The following is a 23461-nucleotide window of genomic DNA, read 5'->3' on the forward strand; positions in this document are numbered from 1 at the left end:
TAAAAATAAAGGTGATGGACTTTACAGAAAATAATAATCTGATTCTATACAGTGAACAGGAAGATCACTGGGCTCAGGCACAACCGAGTCATAACAGTGTGATTCATTATCCATTCAGACTGTCTTCTCAGCTACAACATTTATTTGTTTCAGTCTGCTATTGCAATCTGAAATGGCTGAAGCAGTGTCCATCGCCATCAGTAACAGATCTGAAGAATTAGTCAGTCACAGTATATGGGAGCTGATTTACAGCACAATCTGCAGCTTGCAACCAACGCAGCACCAGACAAGCAATCAGCTAATTCTGAGGCTACTGAATTTGTAATGCAGTTCTGAACCATCACGTTGCTCTAGGTAAAAAAAAAAAAACTTTTCTGCTGGCTTATCAGTGTCATTTGTATTGCTTCATATCTTTCACATGATGATTACCACCACAGAGACAAATCTTTCTGTAGGTGTTTTCATCTGTGCTATTGTTGGTATTGTTGCATACTTCTTTTCTAGTTCTACTAGGCTACTCTATGAAGCTACACACAAGCGACTCACACAGTAGATAAAAGATTTACATAGGAACACTATGTTACTTTCTATGCTTTTTAACCCCCAAATATGATTCATAGGATATTTGCCTTTTACTGCAGGCTTTACATTTCGAGAGTACCAATGAGTTCCAGTTATGTTTTATTTTATTTCATTTATTTATTTGTTTGTTTTTACCAAAAAATATTTAAATGAGCATATAGCTGTGATTATGTCCATAGACCCTTGTGTCTTGTATTCACCATCAGTTTGTAACTAAAATTAAATTACTCTGTCACTAGTCTTACAACCTTTGCAATACAACTTTTTACTACTGAATGTGTCTCATTAAGGCAACAGAAAAGTAATAGAAATATAACAGATTTTGGTTTAAGCTGAGTCTATGCCTTTAGATGAGATACAGTAATTTCATAAACACACAACTGGTAAACCAACAAATTCATCATGACCTACAGAAGATATTCATTAAAGATTCACATTTCCATTTTGATAATTAAGGCTGTGCAAGTGGACGAATGAGGTCTCTAAAATTATGCATGAATTATGCCTAATGATGCATGGAAAAATAACTGAACAAATTACAGATTCCTTTCAGAAATAGTTTAAACTCTCAAACATTTCACATTACTTTATCTTTCTGGAGCACTTTCTTTACCCACTTCAGAACATTTGTATCTCAAGGCCACCATCTATTACTAAATATCAGTGTTCATTTCTACAGGACAGCAATTATTATTCTTTTTTTCACTCTGGGTTAATCCAGGTTATGTGGGAAATTTCTAATGACGCATACCTTAGTGTTAACATTTATACAAATGTATTCTCTGTAATAGTTTACCTTGAGGTTGAACTCATTAATCCATTAGGTATCATGAACTAAAAATGAGCAACGATTTTCACAGCTTTGACTAATGTAAGTTAACTTATGTCTTATCTATTATTCATTGTTAATTTAGGTTTGTTCATTAATCTTAATTTACCCATACTGTATACTTAAAGGTTAGATATGTTAAATTAACATTAGCCAAGATTAATTAATGATCATTCATTGTTAGTTTATCATACCTAATGTTAACAAATTAAACCTTACTATAAAGTGTTAATAAATTATCATTAAAACATTACTGAAGCTCCATTAAAAGAGAGAACCCTGTCAGTGACTTTGTCCTCCAAACAGTCCTGTTTTAGTATGGTATGGATCAAATTTACACCCTATAACAACATTTTACACTTACCAAAAATCATCCAAAAAAACTCATGCTCAAGCCTACATCCGACATTATAGGGATAGTTCACCCAAAAGATAATTTAAGACAATTCTGATGAAAATTCTGTCATCATTTACTCAACCTCATATTGTTTCTAATCTATAAGACTTTGGTTACTCTTCAAAACACAAATGAAGGTATGTTTAATGTCTTTAAGACCTTTTTGGATCTTTTACGTTTTGGTAATGTGGACATACAGTGGAGGGACAGAAACCTCTCAAGTTGCAGATTAACTGAAGTATTATGTGGGAGTGTAAAAGATGATAGAATTGTCATCTTTGGGTGAACTATCCATTTATTAGCTGTCTTGGCCCCTGTCTATTGTCTGACCAATAAAGGCATTTTTTTCTTTGATTGCAGTTTGAGATCTTGCTCGTCACAGTCTGGGTGAACATTCTTTGAGTGTAGATATTATATTTAAATGGTAGATACATTACAATTGGGTGACGGCAGCATTTAAATAGCTATACATATCTTTTTTTTATCCGGTTATAAAGTAGTGCTGCAGAGAACAATTTCACAATAACTAGAGCTGAAACACACACAGTTTTCTCGTCTTGGCATGGTGTTAGGAAGTCCAAGGCTTTGGCTATGTAATAGTAATTTCATTTTGATTTCATGGTACTATGATAATAATGCTCGTAGACTAGAGACTACTCTCTGAGGAGACAGAGAGGGGTGATTACACGCTCATTTATTAGTGAGATGCCCACCCATCCAGCGCAATTTGCAGGCCAGCCAGCGCCTAAGGGGGCAAAAGTATTCATAGTGGAACTGCTGGAATTCGGGTGTCCTTCGGATGTCCCTAAGAAAGGCCAAGTCCAGCTCAGACTCTGTTAACACAATAAGAAGTAGAAGGAGGGCAAAGAGAAGAGCCAGGGCCACTAAGAAAAGACGTGCCAAACTACAGATGAACTGATTCACCCCTTCCTCTGGGCCATGTTGGTTTGGCCTAGTCTTCTCCAGTTGAGAACGTTTTCCTTTGGGTTTAACGCCCTGTGGCTTTGCCTGGTTTTGAGTACACAGTTCTGTTCCTCTTTCCTCTTGAATGCTGCGGGGGCCATTTGTGTGGCGAACCTGAGCCGTGTCTGAGGGCTCATTGGACACCGGTGTGGGAAGAACACTGTCAGAGGGACTGTAAGAGTCCTGGGAAAATTCAGCTGTTCCATGTCCTCCCTCGGCTCCATTTCCATGGGAGCATAGGAATGAGTTCCCACTGGAGACCGATCGGACTGGCGTGGAATGGCCACTGTCACGCAAGGACTCCAGACCTGAAATACAGTGAGGATGTTCAGTGGTTGTGGTACATGTTGATGTGCTTTCAGGTTTCTGTGCCATTCATAATTTGAATTGAGGCAGCAAACAGGATGCAGAATTATACATTTGATGTAAGAAACTGCAATAATTGTCATTTTTAGCTAGAAAAGAGGTTTGACAAGAATAAAGTCCTGACAAAATGTTGTCTAAAAGTATAAAGAGTTGATCATTTTAATGGTTTTACGAGCCGATTTCAAATAAATGCTTTCTATTTTTCAGTAAATCCTGAAAATATATCACGGTTTCAACAAAAATGTTTAACTTATTAAGTTATTATAATTATTATTATTATTTTCTCTCTCTCTCTCAGTCTCTCTCTTTCTTTCTTTTTTGAGCAACAAATCAGCATACAGTATTACAATGATTTCTAAAGAATCATTCGACACTGAAGAAGTATTTCCCTCTCAGGAATAAATTACATTTTAAAATACACAAAAATATAAAACAGTTATTTTGAACAGTATACATTTTTCAGAAGTTTAGACCAAATAAATGCAGCCTTGGTTAGCAATACAACCAAGGTGGAGGAATGCTATAACTGATTCAATTTCTCTAAACTGTAATTCAGAAACCTACACTTCCTTTAAATACCAATACAACTTCCTATGTGGGGTAGCCAGTTCTTTTCAAATTCCAACTGATGAATTAAAAGGGTGCCAATTAATACTTTTGAAATTTTGCCCAACTCTAATGCATTATACTGATTTCATAAACATACTGCAACACTGGTCTATTTAAAGCTCAAAAGTATTAAAATAGATCATTAAATTAAAAGTTGTACATTGGTATGGCAAGATAAATGTGTGGCAAAACTTCAGCACATTAGTATCCAAGCTTACTCCATATAATTGATATTAATTACAAGAAAAGTAATTAATACTACCCTGAATCAAATGTCCCAACCAAATATAGCTGAAAAATAAGAAGTTCTCATGTATTTAATAACAGCAAGCATTGACGTAATGATACATTGTATATAAACATTTATTCACAAGCAATAAAGCAAGAAAATGTTATTGGGAAAGGAGAAATAAAATTTTTGATATGTACTGATGAATTGCACTGACGTAAATACAATAAGTGTATATACAGATCTAATTAACCACAAGACAGCATAAGAAAAAAATTAGCTCCACCCACAATCCAAAAAAGCTACACAAATTCCATGCTAACAATGGTCACACTCTAATCCGCTATATATGCACATTCAAATGCAGTCACATTAAAATAAGTTGAACGTCCAGCTGTTACAAACGAACAGGAACTTTACCTCCAGTGCTGGTGGGTTGAACACCAAGTCTAGATGAAGCTCCAGAGGAAGTGGAGGAGCTGGGCAAGGACAGGAACAGAGGCAGAGCCCCCAGAGCTTTCCCAAATAACCTAGGTCCCATTGTCAACACCCGTACCTTCACATCCCGGTAACAGTGGTTGATCATCCGCAGGTGAACGTTCACCTTTGTCTTAATCCGTATGAGACACTTCACCATGGTTTCAGAATTTAGCCACTAACGTGTGTGATGTTCTCGTAAATGTATCACCACTAGACCCCTTGCCTCCCTCTATCCTCCTGAACAAAAACGACATAACACTATGTTGAGTGTGTGTTTGTGAAAGTGAGTGTGAGAAAGCGAGAACACCCTAAAGCCCTAAAGCCCTGTAAGTCGCCGTATGCCCAAAAGCCCAGCTGCCCTGCATGCTCCAAACCCCTCAAACCCATTATGGGCTGAAACAAAGGAGCACATACACAACACACACTCATTCTGACACAATCCACATGACATACACGGGCAGGCTCTCTATTTATAGACTGTGTAATAATAGCACTGTTGATTCTGAAGTTTGTCAGTTCTTATTGTCTCTGTATTTTCTTATATACGACACAAATTGTCAGCCCACCTGTAGGGCATGTGAAACCTTGTATTTTCTGTCAGCATTTACTTGGTACTTTTATATAGTCAATGATTGTAAATATACTGGTACATGTTATTGCAACCCCTTTTTTTTTGTTGTACTTTAGAACTAGACTTTCAGTACAGAGCATGTACTAGAATAAAACTAACTTCACACTCAAATTATAAAGCACACTTATACAGTACCCTCACACACAAACACAACCATGATGGCAGTTGGCAGTGTCAGTAAAGTGACTTGAACAGGTGAACGTCTGGTCACATTGTGCACAATGAGAGCCACTCTCGTGTTACACAAAGCAATAGAGAGAGATTCAGTGTAGTCAGTGTAGTGTATCCAATCCCTGTCAAGAGCACTCTTTTATTAAGTGTAATCTTTGGCATCAGTAAGATTTTTTTAAAGAAATGAATATTTTTATTCAGCAAAGACAAATTAAATGGATCCAAGATATAAAAAAATGCTTTCTACTAAAATATTAAACAGCACTGTTTTCACCATTTATAATAATACAAAAATGTATTGAGCTGCAAATCAGCATATTAGAATGATTACTAAAAGATCATGGGACACTAAATACTGGAGCAATCGGTGCTGAAAATATAGCTTTATCGCGGGAATAAGCTGCATTTCAATTTCAATATTAAAAAAGAAAATAGTTATTTTAAATTGTAATAAGATTTTACAATATTAAAATTTTTGCTGTTTTTTTTTGGGGGGGGGGGGTGATAGTAATAAAATAAATAAGAGCACAAGACATTTCTTTCGAGAATATTAACAAATCTAACCAACTCCAAACTTTTAAACAGTAGTATCTGTTTTTTACCTAACTGTGTGTATAACGAATTATATATATCACCGTTAATTGTAATTTCACAATTGTATTGTGAATTGTAATTTAAAAAACTAAATTATATATATTATTTAAATATTGGCAACAAAGGTCGGGCATTAAAAACTTACTGCAAGTTATATTCCAGTAAGGACACAATAATGAATCCAAGTGGAAAGATAAAACAACCCAAAAATCTCTGGAGTGTTTTTATTGTATAGTCAATCCATGACAGGAAAAAAAAAAAAACGTTACACCACAAGATGGCAGCATTTCAGTGCCTATGAACATATTTTGTCTCGAGTTGCATTGAATTCCGAAGACTCAGAATGCGCTAACATTGTTTTTCTAGTCACAAATCTACTTGCTGCCTTCATTCAAATTCAGTTCAGTTTTTGTTCTTAGAAAGGAGCAGTATATACTAAAGTTGATGTGTTTGTTTGTGTGTGCACAGTTGTGAGGACCAACAGTCCTCAATATTTAGAAATTTCCTCACTAACCCAGGTGAAAAAAGTGCACTTCCATAACATACTTAAAGTTTTCTGTTTTCATGCACTAATTTAGTATTTAATATACTAAAAATTATTCTTTAGTACTTCTTAATTGTACAAACTGCTATTTTGTGCTATACATGAATATGAACTAAAATGCACTTTTAACATCTCTGTGTCTAAAAAATGTATTTAGTTACCCCTCGCAGTACACTTGAAAAAAAATGTCATACACTAATGCACACGTGTACTACAAGTAGTGACTAAATATATTTTTAAATAAGAGAGTATGTTAAAAACACAATTTAGTTCATATCCATGGTGTACCAAAATAGCAGTTGAGTACACTTAGATGATCTTATTAAGTTTATCTTAAGAAGTACTAAAGAATAAATCTTAGTATGTTAAGTACAAAATTAGTGTGCAAAAATAGAGCACTTTAAGTACATTATGAAAGTGTACTTTCTTTTCACCTGGGAATATAGTGAACATTTTTATAAACTGTTGCTTAGAGCAAATTTCTGAGAGGGATATGTTTACAGTTATATAATAACAAGGCACATAGGCTTACCCTCCATGATGGAAATGTGGACTGCTCTTCTTCGTGTTCGGGGAACGCTACTCTGTCGTGGGCCATGAGTAATGGAAGGACAACTCCTACTGGGGACCATCCCAGCCCTGAACACACAAAAAGATGTGATATTAAAATAGACATACTTTCAGGTATATTAAACCTTTCAAGGAAACATTGGAGGACCTCACCTGTGGATCTCTGGAGGTTCACGTCTGATTTTGGCACTCTGTTCCATCACTTCCTTGGCCACTTTACCACTTTAAGATAAATTATGTAACCAAAATATGAGCAACGCTTACAGCTAATCCATTAATTAGCATATATTCAAAACACAGGCCTAATTAAGCTGACGAACTCATAGGGTACACTTAATAACCACCAAAGCAGATAATACTCACCTATATCTAAAGCGGCTCCCTTTGAAGAAAAGATTACTACTGGATACAGTGCGAACTTGACTTGATTTCTCAAACCTGTAAGAAATAAAGAAAACAATACTGTTGTAATTATTTTTCTGTGATTCTAGAAGATTCAAAATTCTGATTTGTAATTTGCTTCAATAAAAAGAATAGTTTTTGAGGGAGAACGATATGACTTCAGTTTACATATTGTTTTGTGTTAATCGTATTTTTCGGACTATAAGTCGCACCTGAGTATAAGTGCATCAGTCCAAAAATAGGTCATGATGTGGAACAAACATATATAAGTCGCACTGGACTATAATCGCATTTATTTAGAACCAAGAACCAAATGAAAACATTACCGTCTACAGCCGCGAGAGGGCGCTCTATGCTTCATGTCAAATTAATTTTGATAAATAAGTCCTTATAACTTATAAACTTATAAACTAATAGTCCGGAAAATATGGTGTATATATATATATATATATAAATATATATATACACTGAACTTACACACACATACAAAGTGAATTGGTCCAATTTGAAAAACTAAGACTGATTACCACTTGGTTAATTGATAGTTGGCCAAACTAGTTCTTAAGTCTTAAAAGTGACTTTGTTTAAGCAACTGCCTGAGAAACACTGGTGTTAACTAATAAGCATAGATAAGAATTTTATGTGAATGTTTGAGCTTAACTTTAACCTGATATGTCAAACCATGTGAACTTACTGGTAGAAAGCTTGGTTTTCAACCCCACACTTCCATAGATGCTTGCAGGCCTCAGGTGTATGAGTAAAGTAAGTCAAGATGATCTTCTGATCCTTAGTAAAGGTCAAAGGAGGTCAGCAGAAGTCAAGTGTTATTATTTAGTTTTGATTCTTTGTTCTTTTGCATTATCTGGGGCTGCCTTGATTTCACTTACCTCTTGATGAGTTGCATATATATGAAATGTCTTTCCTTCGAACTTCAGTTTGGTCACTTCATTCCTGTACAATATGACAAAACACCATCATAGTTATTCATAAACACACAGTCATTTGATCTTGACTGCTAAGCAAATGAAAATGATATGACAGATTAATTTCCCCTCTCTCACCATTTGAGGAAATGAATCCTCCTGTTCCCCTGTAGTACCACAAAGCCAAATGGGGTAAATGCGAGAAATGCAGCATTGCCAGACACATCCTGTGATTTAAAAAAAAAATAATAATAATTACGTTTGTTTTTAATTTAACAGACTACTTTCAGTTAGGAAATTTCTGTTATACTTTGAAATGATTTCCTGGATATGGGCAGCTGATACGTTTCGCTCCTGACCTTGCATGGGTGTGGATCTACTCCATATGTTTCAAGAGTCTGAGCTTTCTTTAAGAAGTTCAGCTCCGCTGTCTCAGGACTCTGGCCACTGTTGGAAATGAACAGACTCGTTAATTTTCTGCATTTGTTCCAGCAGATAAATTTCATAAATTACATTTAATCTCTCCATTACAAACCTAATGTTCCTTTAAAAAGAGTGACATACTGCATGTGACAGGTTTAATTGAATGTAAGCTTACGTCAGCTCGGATTTGTGGATCTCAGCAATGCGGCGCTCCAGGCGCTCGGAATGCTTGGGAAAAAACTGAAACTTAGAGCTGTAACCTTCCGGATGCTTCCCCGGGTCATAATCTCCAATCTCAGCTAAAAAATATGAGAGAGAATGAAACTAAACCAGTGTCATCTTGAGAGTCTTGTCTTACAGTAACGTCAGTCATATATAACAAAGCTCTTGAGATGCCATAATTCAACAAATACTGTAAAAAAAAATGGCTGCTGTGACTGATTTGCTTTTACCCTGCAGGATGAATGCGGCCAACATAGCAGCATCTGAACTTTTGCACAGAAGTCGGCCATGATACAAATCTCTTTTAATCTGTAGGAAGACCAGGTATCTAAAAAAAAAAAACAATGCAGAGGACGTATTAAACTGTCGATGCACTCATTATAAATACTTTGTATAAGTTTTGATAAGAATTGTGTACGTTTCTGTAACTTGTACAAGTATAATATTTCATATTCCAATTCCATATTGTTCTTTCTGATTGTGTATTGCTAAATATATACATACTAAACTAAATATATACATTTTGAACAAAAATAGACTTCATATTAATGAGCTGTACCTAGTGATCTCTTCTTTAAGAGCTGCAGGGTCCGGAGGATAGAATTTAACCCGCAAACACATAGTGTAGGGTGGCTGGGCTAGGACATAAGACATTCACATAGATATAATTAAGCAGTCAGTATAATCTTTTTGCATTTACCAGAGATATCATACTGAAATGTATAGTCTGAATGCACTGGAAGTCGTTTTGGATAAAAGCATCTGCTAAATGCATAAATGTAAATGTAATATCAATGAGGGATATGAATGCAGTGATTGTTCTTTTCACAACATGTATAAAAAGGATGTAGCTGGGATTTTCCACACACAATATGACTTACATCTCATTTGTTTGGTAATTGCCTTGCTGAACTCCAGCCAATGCTGAAACAACAAAATTATATAATGCAGATAGAAATTCCAGTTTAACATATTGTTATGACCAGTATTGTCAACTGATGACTGTTCACCACATTACATGACATCACATTACATTCATTCGCAAAGCATGAACCTTATCAGATAGTACCATAATTCAAATTGATGTGACGGAGACCAAGCTGTGATGAACATACTGTCTGCTTTTTCACAATCATAGTTGTGTTGATATTTTCAGTGCTACATTGGCTGAATAATCCACAAGTGTTGTACAATACTAACAACTCATATTTATTATACTACAGGGACTCACCCGTTGTTTTTCTGGGTCCACAAATCTGATGCCAAAGTAGTCTTTCTCAAGCAGGTTTAGATGCTGACAGACCTGCTCAAACAGCCATTGCCCTTTTGCATCCCTCTGGAACAGAGAGACACAGGAATCAATGTGACAATGCTGGGACACCGTTCTTGGGATCATATTGGATCATTTCTATTCACAATACCTCAGGCCTACAGTATATGTAACATCACTGTACTTTCTTTGCAGACATCCCATATAGTGCAGGTTTAGCTCTTACAGTGTACTATTTCTGAACTGTGTAATGTTTGTAAACAGGAAAACAGGAATTTTAGCTCTTGAATAAAAATCCATTACTCCCCTTTCTTTTACATGGAATGGCTTTAATGTTACCCAAATTCATTCTGTTGATATCTAATCTCTTATAGGCATATAGCAGGGTAAACAACAGATATACAGCACTGAATCTGACAACACAGCATAAAAACCAGTTACAGAAAATTTGTATTCTCCCCGATTTCACACATAATGGCTTAAATGTTACCCAGATACCCTCTGGTGATGTCTAACTTCCTGTGTTTTGCATCCTAGTAAGCATTTTTCTCTGATGTGAATATCTTCACATATACAGCAGGGTCACCAATTGAAAAAAAAAAAAAACCTTAAAGGTTCTCAAAATCTGTTACCCCTCTCTATTTTAGACACAATGGCTTTAACATCACTCTAGTGATGTCTTACCTCCTGTATTTTATATTTTAGAAAGCATTATTGCCTTATGTAAATAGCTCCGAATAAAGCAGGGTCATTGAATCCAATAGCACAGCATACGTTAACAAAATATTTTACTCCCCTCGATTTCATACACAACTGCTTTAATGTTACCCAGATTCTTTTGGTGATGTCTAACCTTGTGTATTTTATATCCTAGAAAGCATTGTGAACAGCTTCAGATATACAGCAGGGTCACCAAATCTGACAACACAGCATTAGAGGTTACTGAAATCAATTACCACAAAATGGTTTTAATGTTACCCAGATTCTTTCTGGTGATGTCTAACCTCCTGTATATTACATCCTAGAAAGCATTTACAACATATATGTAGTTTACAGTACAGTACAGATAACACAAGTTACTGAAGTCTGTAACCCTTTATTTTATACACAATGGCTGTAATGTTTTCTAAATTCACTCTACTGATGTCTGTGTTCCTATATTTTATATCCTATACAGCATTTTTGCCTGATGTGAAAAGCTTCCGATATACAGCAGGGTCACCAAATCTGACAAGACAGCTTTAGAAGTTACCAAAATCTGTTACTTCCCTCTATTTCACAGTTTATTGCTGTAGGCAAAGCTGAGATGTATGCTACTCTCTGCTGAAGATGGGGTGGGAATATGCAGCTCATTTGCATTTAAAGTGATACACACCAAAACAGCTCTTTTTTTTTTTTTAGACACGACCCAAAAAATTACATATTCTAGATGTTATATTAAATTATCTGTGTGGTATTTTGAGCTTAAAATTAACAGACACATTTTGGGGACCCAATACCAATATTACATCTTGTAAAAAGGAGCATAATAGGTGCCCTTCAAGTTTATATTGTAAGTTTGTGCACTCAGATTCAAGTAGATATGTAGCTTGTTTTCGGTAATGAAGAAAACAACGACTTTTAGAAATGCATGTATATAAAAAGTGACTGGACTAAAACATATCCTTTAATTGAAACTGGTGCTCTGCTGCACCAAGAAACATTTCAAAACTTTTCACTGCTTTTTGCTCCACAGACCTTTTATGTTCTACGTCTGTGTCGCACTTATGTATTATAATCAGCACAGCTCTCAGTGGGCAGGACAGTTTGAAATTATTACTAAAGTAGCATGGATGAATGAGAAAGTAAAAAATGGGATATGTTTAATATTTAAGGGGTCAAATTATGCTTTTTTAAAGATAATTATTTTTTGTATTTGGTGTAACAGAATATGCTGACATGCTTTAATGTTCAAAAAACATATAATTTTTCAAATACTGTACATTATTGCAGGTCCTGTAAGCCCCGCCTCTCTCAAAAAGTGTCGTTTTCTACAAAGTTTTCCTCTTGACAAGCGCAGTCCACTCTGATTGGCCAACTGACCCAGTGCATTGTGATTGGCCGAACATCGCAAGCACTCGTCAGAAATGTAACCCCCTTTTCCATAATAGCAAGCTTCATCTTTCAAAATAAATGTAAAGACCATCAGTTCTTTTGCGTTACAACAATGCGCACTCTCTGCTGCTTCTGCACCGCCCACACATACTGTATACACACTGCAAACGGAGTGTGTGAACCTGTATAATGTATAACAAATTTATTTCAACACCTGAGGCACCGCTACAATTAATGAGCTCTATGAACAATGCATGGCAAAAAAGAAAAAAAACTCCCTGGACACAGTATTTATTTATTTATATTTTGTTTGCCGTCTATAAATTGTATTACACCTTTACTATAGTGATTATTTTGACTTATGTCTGTTCTGTCACAGTGTCTGGGTTGTGTCCCTGGGTTTCCACTAGATGTCCTCCTTTCTCACGGTGTCTGTCACCTTATCACTTCCTGTTCCCTTATTTGGTCACCTTCCTCCTTGTTTAGTTAATTGATTGTTCCCCACCTGTCTCCTGTTTCCCCTTTATCCTTCTGTGTATTTATACCCGGTCTGTCTGAGTCTGTGTTACGGAGTCCTTGTTTAATGTAATGTTAATTCATGTCCGTCAGTTCTTGCCCTTGCCTTGCCTTGCCTTGCCTTGCCTTGTCTTCTTGTTTGGTTTATGTTTGGATGGATGTTTTTTGGTTTCGACTCATGCCTGGACTGTTTACCCTTTGGATTTCCCCTTTAATAAAGTCACATACCTGCACTTGGATCTCTCCGTGTTTCTTGTATAACCAGACGTAACATGTTCTAGAGACGTTACAACTTTTTGTACATCCGTGTGTGTCTAAATTGTGATTAAATTTGAAATCTCAAAATGTATCAAAGAAATCACAATAGGTTTTTTTTTTTTTGTCCATATCGCACAGCCCTAGTTCATTTAATAAATACAGTTAACAATCTAGCTTCTGAGTACTAAGTTATTAACCCAACACTAGTGGGGTCAGTTAATTTTTTTGCAGTGGGCCGCACAAACATATTTTTTTGTTTGGGTGGGCCGCGAGTTGAAAAAGTTTGGGAACCAATGATTTAGATCATTTACACAAAAACCCATTTGCACTATGCCTACACACTTTGTAAACCAGGCCCAGTGTTCTGTTGATTTGTGCTACCTGTCAGATTTTGTTACCTCCTATTAAAACAGTAGGTAGTACAATTCACCAAACGAAAAATGCTACCTGTCAGATTATGGTTTATTAATGTCTACACCTTATTAAACTTACCCCTACAGTAATGCACATACAATAATTATGTGTTGCGCAGCATGAGAAAAATTACACAATATTGATGTCCAAATCCATTCATTATAACAAACAAAGCATAGATGTAAATGAGAATCATTGTGTGACAGAAATATAACAGCAAGCATGCCTTTATAAATAGTCACATAAACACAGTCAATGTAAGTGCTGTTTGTTAGCACTGTGCCTTCTTCTTCACTCATTGACTCATTCAAATACACACACACAACTCTGAACAGGATGCTCATAAGGTGGTGACATAGTAGAAGCCCTGCACAATAAAGGTTCCTGACCCCTTGGTTCCCGAAATCTGTCACCCCTCTCTATTTCATACACAGAATATGAATATAAACCTACTAGTCTAACCTGCCTAACAGAAATCTAAGGGGTGCAGACGTCGATATGATACCAATGTTCGCCATGTCACTGGGATTAGTGGCAGTCCATGAGTTATTTATCATTGAGGCTGCAAATCAATACTGATTAAAACAAAAGACTGCAGGTTTGATTTTTGCTTTTGGTTAGGCTATGTGACCATGCACAGATGATACAGACCTGACATCTACTCACCTATCTGAAAATGAACTCCATCCTCCACTCCTTTATTACTGCAAATTTATATATGACCCTGTATATATTCATATATTCAAGACCCATTTATAAAAAAGAATGTTAGAAATGTTAGAAATGTACCTTATAGACACTGTGTCTTTTTTAGTGTGCTGTAAGATGCAAACCCGAAGATAAAAGTTCAATTGAATTAATCAAATGATTACAGACTAAGCAGAACAAAACAGAAATGTCAAATTCTTAAATGTTATTATATCTATTACTTTATTATAAGTATCTGGTTTTATTGATTATTTATTTTCATTTTCATATTAAATAGTTTTACCAAATAAGGTGTATCTTAATTTGCACATTTATGTACTATTTGCCACATATTTCCTTGCACACTTTGGACCCCTTAGTACCAGTTGGGCATATTTATATTCATATTTAAATATACTTTTAATATTTTGTATATACTTTTTATATTCAGGTTAATTTGACTCCTCTGATGGATCACCACTTGTGATCGCAATCTTGCTATTAGTGGAATTGCTGAATGAGGTATTTTGTTACAGTGGTGAACAGTCTGATAGATCAAGCCCAGGTGGTGGCAACATTACAGCGGCAGTCAGACTACAATTAAAGATATAGGGTGTGAGCATGTGGTCTGACTTCTGTTTAAGTTCCAACATTCCATCATCTCTTGCTCCAGAGAGAACTTAATATTTCAGAATCTCTCTGGAGACATCAGAGCTCAATCAAATATTAACATTCACACAGCACTTTGAAGGCATCTTAGAAAGCTTTAGAGCTGTCTGATAGAGGAAAGTCAGATTTTAAAATAATTATTACCTGCAAAAAGCAGTTCAGGAAAGTGAAGGATCAGGGTCACAACAACAGCTTTCATGATTCTAAACAGACAGATGTGAACTAGCAGTATTTGCCCAGTGGTGTGAAAAACAGCTGGAGATTTTATACAAAGCAATAGGAAAATCAGAAAAGTATTTTGTTTCATTTTTTTTTACACGTGTGCTCATGATTGGATGGGAGGCAGAGTTCATGCCAGAAACTACAAGCAATGTCTGACACTAGTAATCTCAGATTGTTCTCAGATCTCTATTCACTCTTTTTAAATATTCAAATCAGCTTCATATATGGATCACAAACAATATTAATAAATTATGCCTCGCAAGTAATGAGAAGGGAAACCCAGAGAGATGTAAAGGTGTGGTTTGTGTATCTGTTTGTGTGTGTGTGTGTGTGTGTGTGTGTGTGAGAGAGAGAGAGAGAGAGAGAGAGAGAGTAAGAACAAGAGAGGGATATAAATGGTTTATATGGTTCTCTGGGTAAAAAGTAGTGTCTGGCTATTGCTTGCTTGCTTCTGCATGACAGCTAAATAGTGTTAGGGGATGACTTTGTTCTTAATGAAAACTTCCCTTCACTCTTGCTCTCATACACTCTTTAAATACTTTAGATGCAAACCCCCAAACCTTCCACATCATGATTTAGGCAGCTGCACTGGAGCATGTATCAAAATCCTGCAATTATGCCATACGGCCAAGATTTACTCAATTAGACATATTCCCCTAATTTCCCAGGCAGGTTAGTATCAAACTAACCTGTAGTCCTAAAATGTAAGTGCTGCAACATATTCCTTGCTGTGTATGTTTATGCTAATTTGATATAATCCATCCAATTGGAATTTTAAGTGTTAGTTCACCCAAAAATTCTAATTCTGTTATCATTTACTCACTCACAAGTTGTTCCAAACCTGTATGAGAATCATATTTTGGGTTCAAAAGAAACAGGCAATTCACATAGATTTAATGCAAATTTAGGGTGAGTAAATAACGACAGAATTTTCAATTTTGGGTGAACTATTCCTTTAATAACCTGTTGTCACTATATGCATTTATTTTATGAAAAGAAAGCAACATCAGCATCTCTTTTTGTCCACAGCATAAAGAAAGCCAAATGGGGAATGTAAATAATGGTAAACTGAAAAATGTATTTCAAAAAAGGTCCACCTATACTCATATCAGTAGTTTGAATAAAATATTTTATTTTATAGGAAGCAGAACACCTGAGGTGGACAAATGTCAGTGTATTGGTAACTGTCCAATGCAACATGAACAAGAATTCGCCTCTTTAAATATAAACAAATATTAAATTATTCATATAAACAAAGATACCATTGCTTTGAAGTGAAATCCCATGAAAATTATGTGGTTAGGCTGTAAGCAACTTCTATATAAAGCTTGTTTTCAAAGAATGACTTGTCCTGTTTTATTTAATCAAATTTTCAAATTCACCCAGACCTAGTTTATCAAATCATCTTATCTGTTAGTTGCATATAGCCTAAAGATTATCTTACAGGCAGCATTTGAGCAGGAGCAAAATAGTGCCAACAATTGGATATGCAGCTGAAGCCCTGAGCAAACCTTTCTTTAGTCTTTATATATATAAAACGAGTGAGATATAAAGTCATCCTTTCACATTTCAACATACTGGCAAGCACACTAAATTGTGGGGGACAAGAGGCCCAGATGATCTAATTCTTGGTTTGTTGTTTGTCTTGTAACATTAGCTCAAGATAGGAATAAAGTCAGAAAGACATGACTGTCACTGCTGCAGGGAGTTTGAGAAGAGGACTTGGAAAATGAAAGTAGGCACGCAAACAATACCTTTACATTTTCTGATAGTCAGAGATTTAAATTTGCATGACTTCATGCTGGCGTCTTTCTATTGTAACCATGCAAGACAATATAATAAGTAGTTGAATTTAATATGCATTTATGTATTTGCCGATTTTAGTTCAACATTTTATTAGCTCATGTATGTCCTGGGAACTGAACCCATGACCTTGATGTTGCTCCGTCTCTATTGTTTGAGCAAGGAGAATTTGCAGTGAATACATTTAGATAAAACAAAATAAAAAACCTTAAGCTTTTGATATATTCTGCACATTATGATATCTAGCCTCTATGACACTAATTTTATGCATTTTATCATGAACAGAATGAAATCTGTCAAACTTTTTTCTCTCATATTCTCTGTTGTTTTGGTTATGTGTTGATTAAGAATGACTGACTTAGACTGAGTTAGATTCAAAGAGGCAGAGGAACTAGCCATACCCCGTGGTCATTCTTTTAATTACACAGTAGGTTGAGCTTGTAATAGCCGTCCATTTCAATTATTACTCTTCAGGACAATAACTACTGGAGTACTGTGGAAAAAATAACTACTGGAGTACTGTGGGGAAAAAAAACATTCTAATCAATGAAATCTTTGTATAATTAAATTGATTTTTCATATATATATATATCAAATTTAAATGCACTTCACTGATAACTGTCTGCTTTTGTATTGTGAATGAGAACAAGGGTCTGCTGATATCTGTCTTGTCCTTTATAGGAGAGAGTTAAGTCAATTCAAAAGTTCTACAATTCTACAATAAATAACAATTCCTACAATCTCTCATAAATGTATAAAGCACAATCTTTGTGTGGCACAAGCCTCATTACATCACAGCTTTTTTATATTCCCCCCATGAAATACAACACCATCTGGTGGAAAAAGAATATACAAATATAATACAATTGTTTTCATTCTACAAAGGACTTGGTTAAAGACAAGTTATTGATAATATAATGCATTGATAGAAAAAAGAAGCCACCCCCTTGAGAACAACTGCACGTAATTATGCATGAAGCTGTGAGATATGAAGGAAAAGGAAGCAATTAGACTCTGCAATCCAAGTAAGATGTGCCTTCCTCGAGGACATGCCCTCATCAACTGCTACTTTCTTATGAAGTTAATTATTATTCTGAAATGCTAATTAGAACAATGCAGCTCAGATAGGATAAGTCAACAATGTTACAGTGGACAAACTGACGAGGGTTATGTAACATTTTATTATCTGAATAGTTGGCACCTTGTATTTGACAAGCGTGTAGTATGTGTGGCCCAACAATAAGCAGTGAAATCTACCTGAGAGGCAATCGCTGACCTACACAAAGGTGAGCTCTGTAATGACGGTATATGTGTGAGTGTCTCAGATATCTGGTCTCTTGATGTGTGACTGCCAGGAGCCAAACACAGTCAGCAGTCTCTCAAAACAGAGAGGCCATATTTCACTAATAAGCATTTCATCACTAACCAAACTCCACTGTCCTGATCAATCAATTACAGAGGACGATCCCAAGTGGGACACGGGAAGGAAAGGAAAGGACAGGAGAAGACTAAATGCAATATACAACTGCCATGTTTGAATGAATCTTGTGTTAGTGACGGGTGTGTGTGTGTGTGTGTGCACACTTGTGCTCATATCCTGTCTGACGAGAGCAGGAGCAGCTGGGAACTGATGATGGAATCAGCCTGTTGCCATGGAGACCACAGCATCACAGAATTCCAAGGACAATGGAATGTCACAATCTAAGGTTGATATTCCCAGACACAAGACAGACATGACCTCACACAACTAGTGGCATCAGTGCAGACCATCACCAACGCACCCCTCCAAGAGTTAATGCTTCATGTTGTGAAACCCCATGTGTAAATTACTTACACAAAACACTTATAATGAATTTCAAACCAGTGAGCTTCTTGTCGTAGAAGTAGATTTTATATATTGTTCCAGCAGTAAAGAATTCTCCCTTAGCTAAGCTTTGAATATCCTCACAAATCCAGTAACTCGCACCAAAATGTTCAGATACATGAGTCTATATATTTCCCAATATTTTATATATATATATATATATATATAGATATAAAACACCCGAGTCTATGTAAAAAATACAGCCATGTCTACTGTGTTAATATGGAGTTTTCTGAATTGGTTCTTCACAGATGTTTTACTAGTAGTTTGAATCTCACATTAACACATTGTGTTGTGGTTTCAGGTTTATGAAAATGTCTGTTAATTAAAGGATAGTGTCCTGGCAGAAAATTACAGATAACTTTTCTCTCTTTTTTTATTTTATTTTATTTTTTAATTTTTTTATGGTGAACATTGTAAATTACACACAAATATTATCTGCAACAGTCTACATTTGTATTTTATGTATGTGGTAGAGATGCAAGGAAGTTGCGTTCTAGAATGCCTGATCTTGTTAATTGTACACTAAAAAAATGCTGGGTTAAATACAACCCAGCGCTGGGTAAAATATGATCAAACCCAGCAATTGGGATATTTTGACCCAGCAGTTGGCTTACTCCCTTGAAGGTTGGGTTAAACATTCAACCTAACCGTTGGTTAAAAACAACCCAATCGTGATAAAGTGATAAGCAACTAATTTTTGTTAATATTAAGTGCAAAATGCATGTCAGTTGTGTCTTGTTTTCAAAATATCCACATTAACTGAAACTTTTTTTAGCCAGAGCAGGTATCTGCTTCAACGCCACAGTATATTGCACATGGCTTCTGCAATTTTTCGGCAACAATTGTTAATCTGGAACATCTGCGAATATTTGGCCCAAGTGGGAAGTCTCATTAATAAAAACATGCCTAACACTGATATAGCACCTGAGACATTTTCATTGCTCTTCCTGTTCAAGCTCCACTTTGTGGACAAAAAACACTGTTCTTCTTGGTAACTCAGCCAATGGTTTTGCTGTATGTCCCAAACATTCCTTTTAACTGTCCATATAATGAAACAGTAATGTAGACTCTTGCAACTCAATACATGTCATTTATGACATTCTAATCAACAATTTTACAAATCAGTTCATCTTTCTTTCAGGCTGCTTTGGGCAAACAGTAGAAAGCATCTCTGAATGGATAAAGAAAGAGTCTGGGGATTTGTCTAGAAACATAGCTTTTGAATTGCAGAATAATGTGGCTTGTAGTAGTATCTGTGGCCACATAAGAGGCACAACAGCTACTGTATCACCATTACAGTATTGCACGTAGGCTACTACAATCCTTCAGCAGTTGTTATCGTGTATAGTTCGCCCCGAGAGGCAATTTAATGTATGAAACCTTTCCAGTAGTGTCTCTTCCCGCTGAATGTGACTCAGGTCTCTCGGGCTGGCGGCAGGCACTACGTGACAGGTGACCCGCTGCTCTCTAAAGGCAACAGACGGGTCACCGAAACTAGCGCTGATTCACTCATCGCGTGAGCCAAAGGAAATTTCGTAACACGTTAATTAGCCATTACGCATTGCAGCCCCTGTGCAGTGTCCAGATGCTCGCCTCGCGGATATTCCCGCTTGAATGCGCAGCATCAGCAGCGCGAGCATTGAAACACGTGTGTCGGTGACGGGGATCACCAGCTCGTGATTATGAAAACATGTTAATACTGACCTGAACCGTACAAGTGTATTCCGAGTCGTCCAGCAGTCGCACCGTACAGTTGAATTCCCTGTCAAGACTCCGCTCGCTGCCACTCATCAGTCGGCTCAACATATTGGCCAGTCAGTACAGACGCATGAGCGTTTAGGACGAGCGCAACATGTCACTCACTGCAGACATACTAGACAGACCCTTCACGATGATCAGAAGCCCTTTTGAGTCATCGTTCCCCATCATTATCCTTTGGACTGGACGGTGTGGTCTCCTCTGCCGTTGGTTGTTTTATGCCAACGTTGGAGGTAGTCCAATGCACTGAATAGACTCAGGCACAACAGCCCATCCATATTCATGCATTATTTCTGGGGAGGGCTGAGGCGGAATGTATTCATAAACTGGAAGCCAGTGAAAGTTAATGTTCATAACTGTTTAGATGAAGATAGATTTGTCTTCTGGAGAATCATTAACACTTATAAAAAAAAATTTTAAATAAATTTTTAAAAAATCAGAAAAGGAACGAGATGACAGCAAACAATGTTTGATTAGATAATAAAAGTGTTTCTCTTTCCAACAAAGTATATTTGACATTATTATTATCAACAGTTATGAAGGTCCTTCTTGTGCAAAAAAATAAATAATAATTATATATATATATATATATATATATATATATATATATATATATATATATATATATATATATATATATATATATATATATATAGCCTATATATATATATATACATATACACACATATACATTTATTATATATTACTAAATGTATTGGGACTAATGAATGGGTTTGACTACTTTAAGTAATTTCCATGAGTATGTGAATCTGTATGTAATGACTTGTACATACACTTTATATGGACAAATGTATTGGGACACCCTCTTTTTTAGAACAGAAAAGGGAACTTCCAAAACTGTAACAACAAATATGGAAACATAATTAATGTATTTAAAATTTCATCACCATCCCAGTTTTGGAATTGTCTATGTAAAAGTCAATGGTGTTTGGTGATGAGTTTTTGGCTTAAGGTCTGCAATTAGTCACACCAGAGGTGTTCAGATGGAATTAGGACTTGGCTTTATGCAGACAAGCCAAGTTCTTCCACACTGACTGAATCAATCTTTTTGAGAGAAAGAAAAAAATATTTTTTAACCTTGCCTTATACATAGAGGCATTGTCATGTTAGAATACAAAAGGGTCCTGTACAAACTTTTGATATAAAATTCCCTAGAATATCATCATATATAATTCTATTCTAATCTGTATTATATTGAGATTTGTACTCTTGGAAACTACCAAAGTAGTCAAACCTGTTTATTAGAAGGGGTAACGCAGAACTTTTGGCAATACAGTGTGTGTATATGCCTTCAGAACTGCCTTAATTCTTCGTGGCATAGATTCATTAATTGTATTAATCGTTAATTAACAGAACATTAATTGTGAAACCATAATGATGATTTGTGTAACATGTATGATGAAACTGTACTAAACAATGTAAGCAAATCATTTTGTAACAAAAGATCTAAACGATATAGTATTAGACCAGGATGGAATGAGCATGTGAGTAAACTCCATCACCAAGCAAGAGAAGCCTTTAAAAAACTGGGTTGCTTCTGGGAAACCAAGGAATGGCCATACATGGGACGTAAAGAAACAACCTGTCACACAGTTTAAATGCTGTTCGCTTCATAAAAAGGAGTGAACATACTCTCAGAGCTAACTCTTCGGCTCAAAAATGATTACAAAATGATATACAAGTTTTCTGGAAAGAAGTTAAAGTAATGAATGCTAGTAAAATTCCTCTGCCCTCTAGTGTTGAAGGGGTTACTGGATCTGAAAATATTACAGATCTTTGGAGAAAGCATAACAGTGACCTACCTATTCAATTGTGTTAAAAGTGATGATTTCATTATTGGGAATGTGTCTAACTCAGGTTATCAAGGCTGAGGAAGTAGCTTCTGCTGTAGGAAATTAGTTCTGAATAAGTCTTCTGGCCTAGATCAGATCACAGCAGAGCTTTTGAAATTTGCTAATCACAGACTTGTCGTTTTATTGGCCTTATGTTTTACTGGAATGTTGATTCATGGCATATTGCCCAGTTCTAGGCTTTCTGTTTTGCTGGTACCTGTAATTAAAGACAAAACAGGGAAAATATCTAGCATAGAAAATTATAGGCATGTTGCCTTAGCCAGCGTGATGTCTAAGGTATTAGATAATATCACTGGACAGATTTCAGCAATATGTTATTACCAATGATCAGCAATTTGGTTTTAAAAGTAAACATGGGACTGATATGTGTATCTATGCACTGGAAGAGGCTGTGAGTAAGTGCAGAAGGCAGAACTCCACTATGTGTCAGTGCTTCTTAGATGCATCCAAAGCCTTTGTCCACATTAATCATGGAAAGCTATTTGTAAAATTACAGCAGCGAGGAGTTTCCCCATACCTATCCCGGGTCCTGCATTTTTGGTACACACACTAAACAATGCAGGTTAGATGGGGCACGACAAAATCAGAGCCTTTTTTAGTGACAAATGGGGTTAGACAGGGTGGAATATTGTCACCCGTGCTCTTTAACCTTTATATAGACGATCTTACACAAAGAACTAAAAACTGTACGACTGGCTGCATGGTGGGAGAAAGACTTCTGAACCATCTACTGTATGCAGATGACTTAGTTGTAATGTCACCTTACTCTGCTGGGCTGCAACAGTTGCTTAGCCTCTGCTCTGACTATGGTGAGCAATATGATTAAAAGTTTAACACCAAATAGAGTGTTGTTATATTGGTGAGGACAAAGTAGGACCATAGCGCCTGGTTTCCTTTTTATTTGGCTGGACAGGGGTTATCTTTGGTAAAGGTAAAATATCTGGGTCACATCATTAGAATTTTGATGATGATGACATTCAGAGACAGTATTGTAAATTGTATGCACAAGCTAACATGCTTTTTCATAAATTTAGCATGTGTACTGTTGATGTCAAAATAGCTTTGTTTAAAACCTATTGCACTCCACTGTATAC

At 36.0% G+C, this 23461-nt stretch overlaps 1 protein-coding gene across 1 annotated transcript; it reads right to left on the minus strand.

Annotated features, from left to right (window-relative positions):
• Positions 1–166: 166 nt before the first annotated feature.
• frmd5b (FERM domain containing 5b) lies at positions 167–20765 on the minus strand. Its single transcript, XM_059530039.1, has 14 exons — positions 20440–20765; positions 10167–10271; positions 9817–9859; positions 9495–9573; positions 9166–9263; positions 8889–9012; positions 8650–8737; positions 8429–8517; positions 8255–8318; positions 8062–8153; positions 7329–7403; positions 7119–7187; positions 6928–7034; positions 167–3079 (listed from the first exon to the last, which is right to left on the minus strand). The coding sequence occupies exons 1-14, from the start codon at positions 20539–20541 to the stop codon at positions 2499–2501; spliced, it is 1716 nt and encodes a 571-aa protein (XP_059386022.1). The 5' UTR covers positions 20542–20765; the 3' UTR covers positions 167–2498.
• Between the last annotated feature and the right edge of the window lie 2696 nt (positions 20766–23461).

This window comes from Carassius carassius, chromosome 3 (genome assembly GCF_963082965.1).
Source record: "Carassius carassius chromosome 3, fCarCar2.1, whole genome shotgun sequence".
Classification (NCBI taxonomy): domain Eukaryota; kingdom Metazoa; phylum Chordata; class Actinopteri; order Cypriniformes; family Cyprinidae; genus Carassius; species Carassius carassius.

Coding starts and splice junctions, on each gene's coding strand:
- frmd5b (XM_059530039.1), bottom strand. CDS start 20,541: ATGTTGAGCCGACTGATGAGTGGCAGCGAGCGGAGTCTTGACAGGGAA. Junction 9,860..10,166: donor TGGACCCAGAAAAACAACGG/GTGAGTCCCTGT, acceptor TTGTTGTTTCAG/CATTGGCTGGAGTTCAGCAA. Junction 7,404..8,061: donor GAAAACCAAGCTTTCTACCA/GTAAGTTCACAT, acceptor TATTTCTTACAG/GTTTGAGAAATCAAGTCAAG.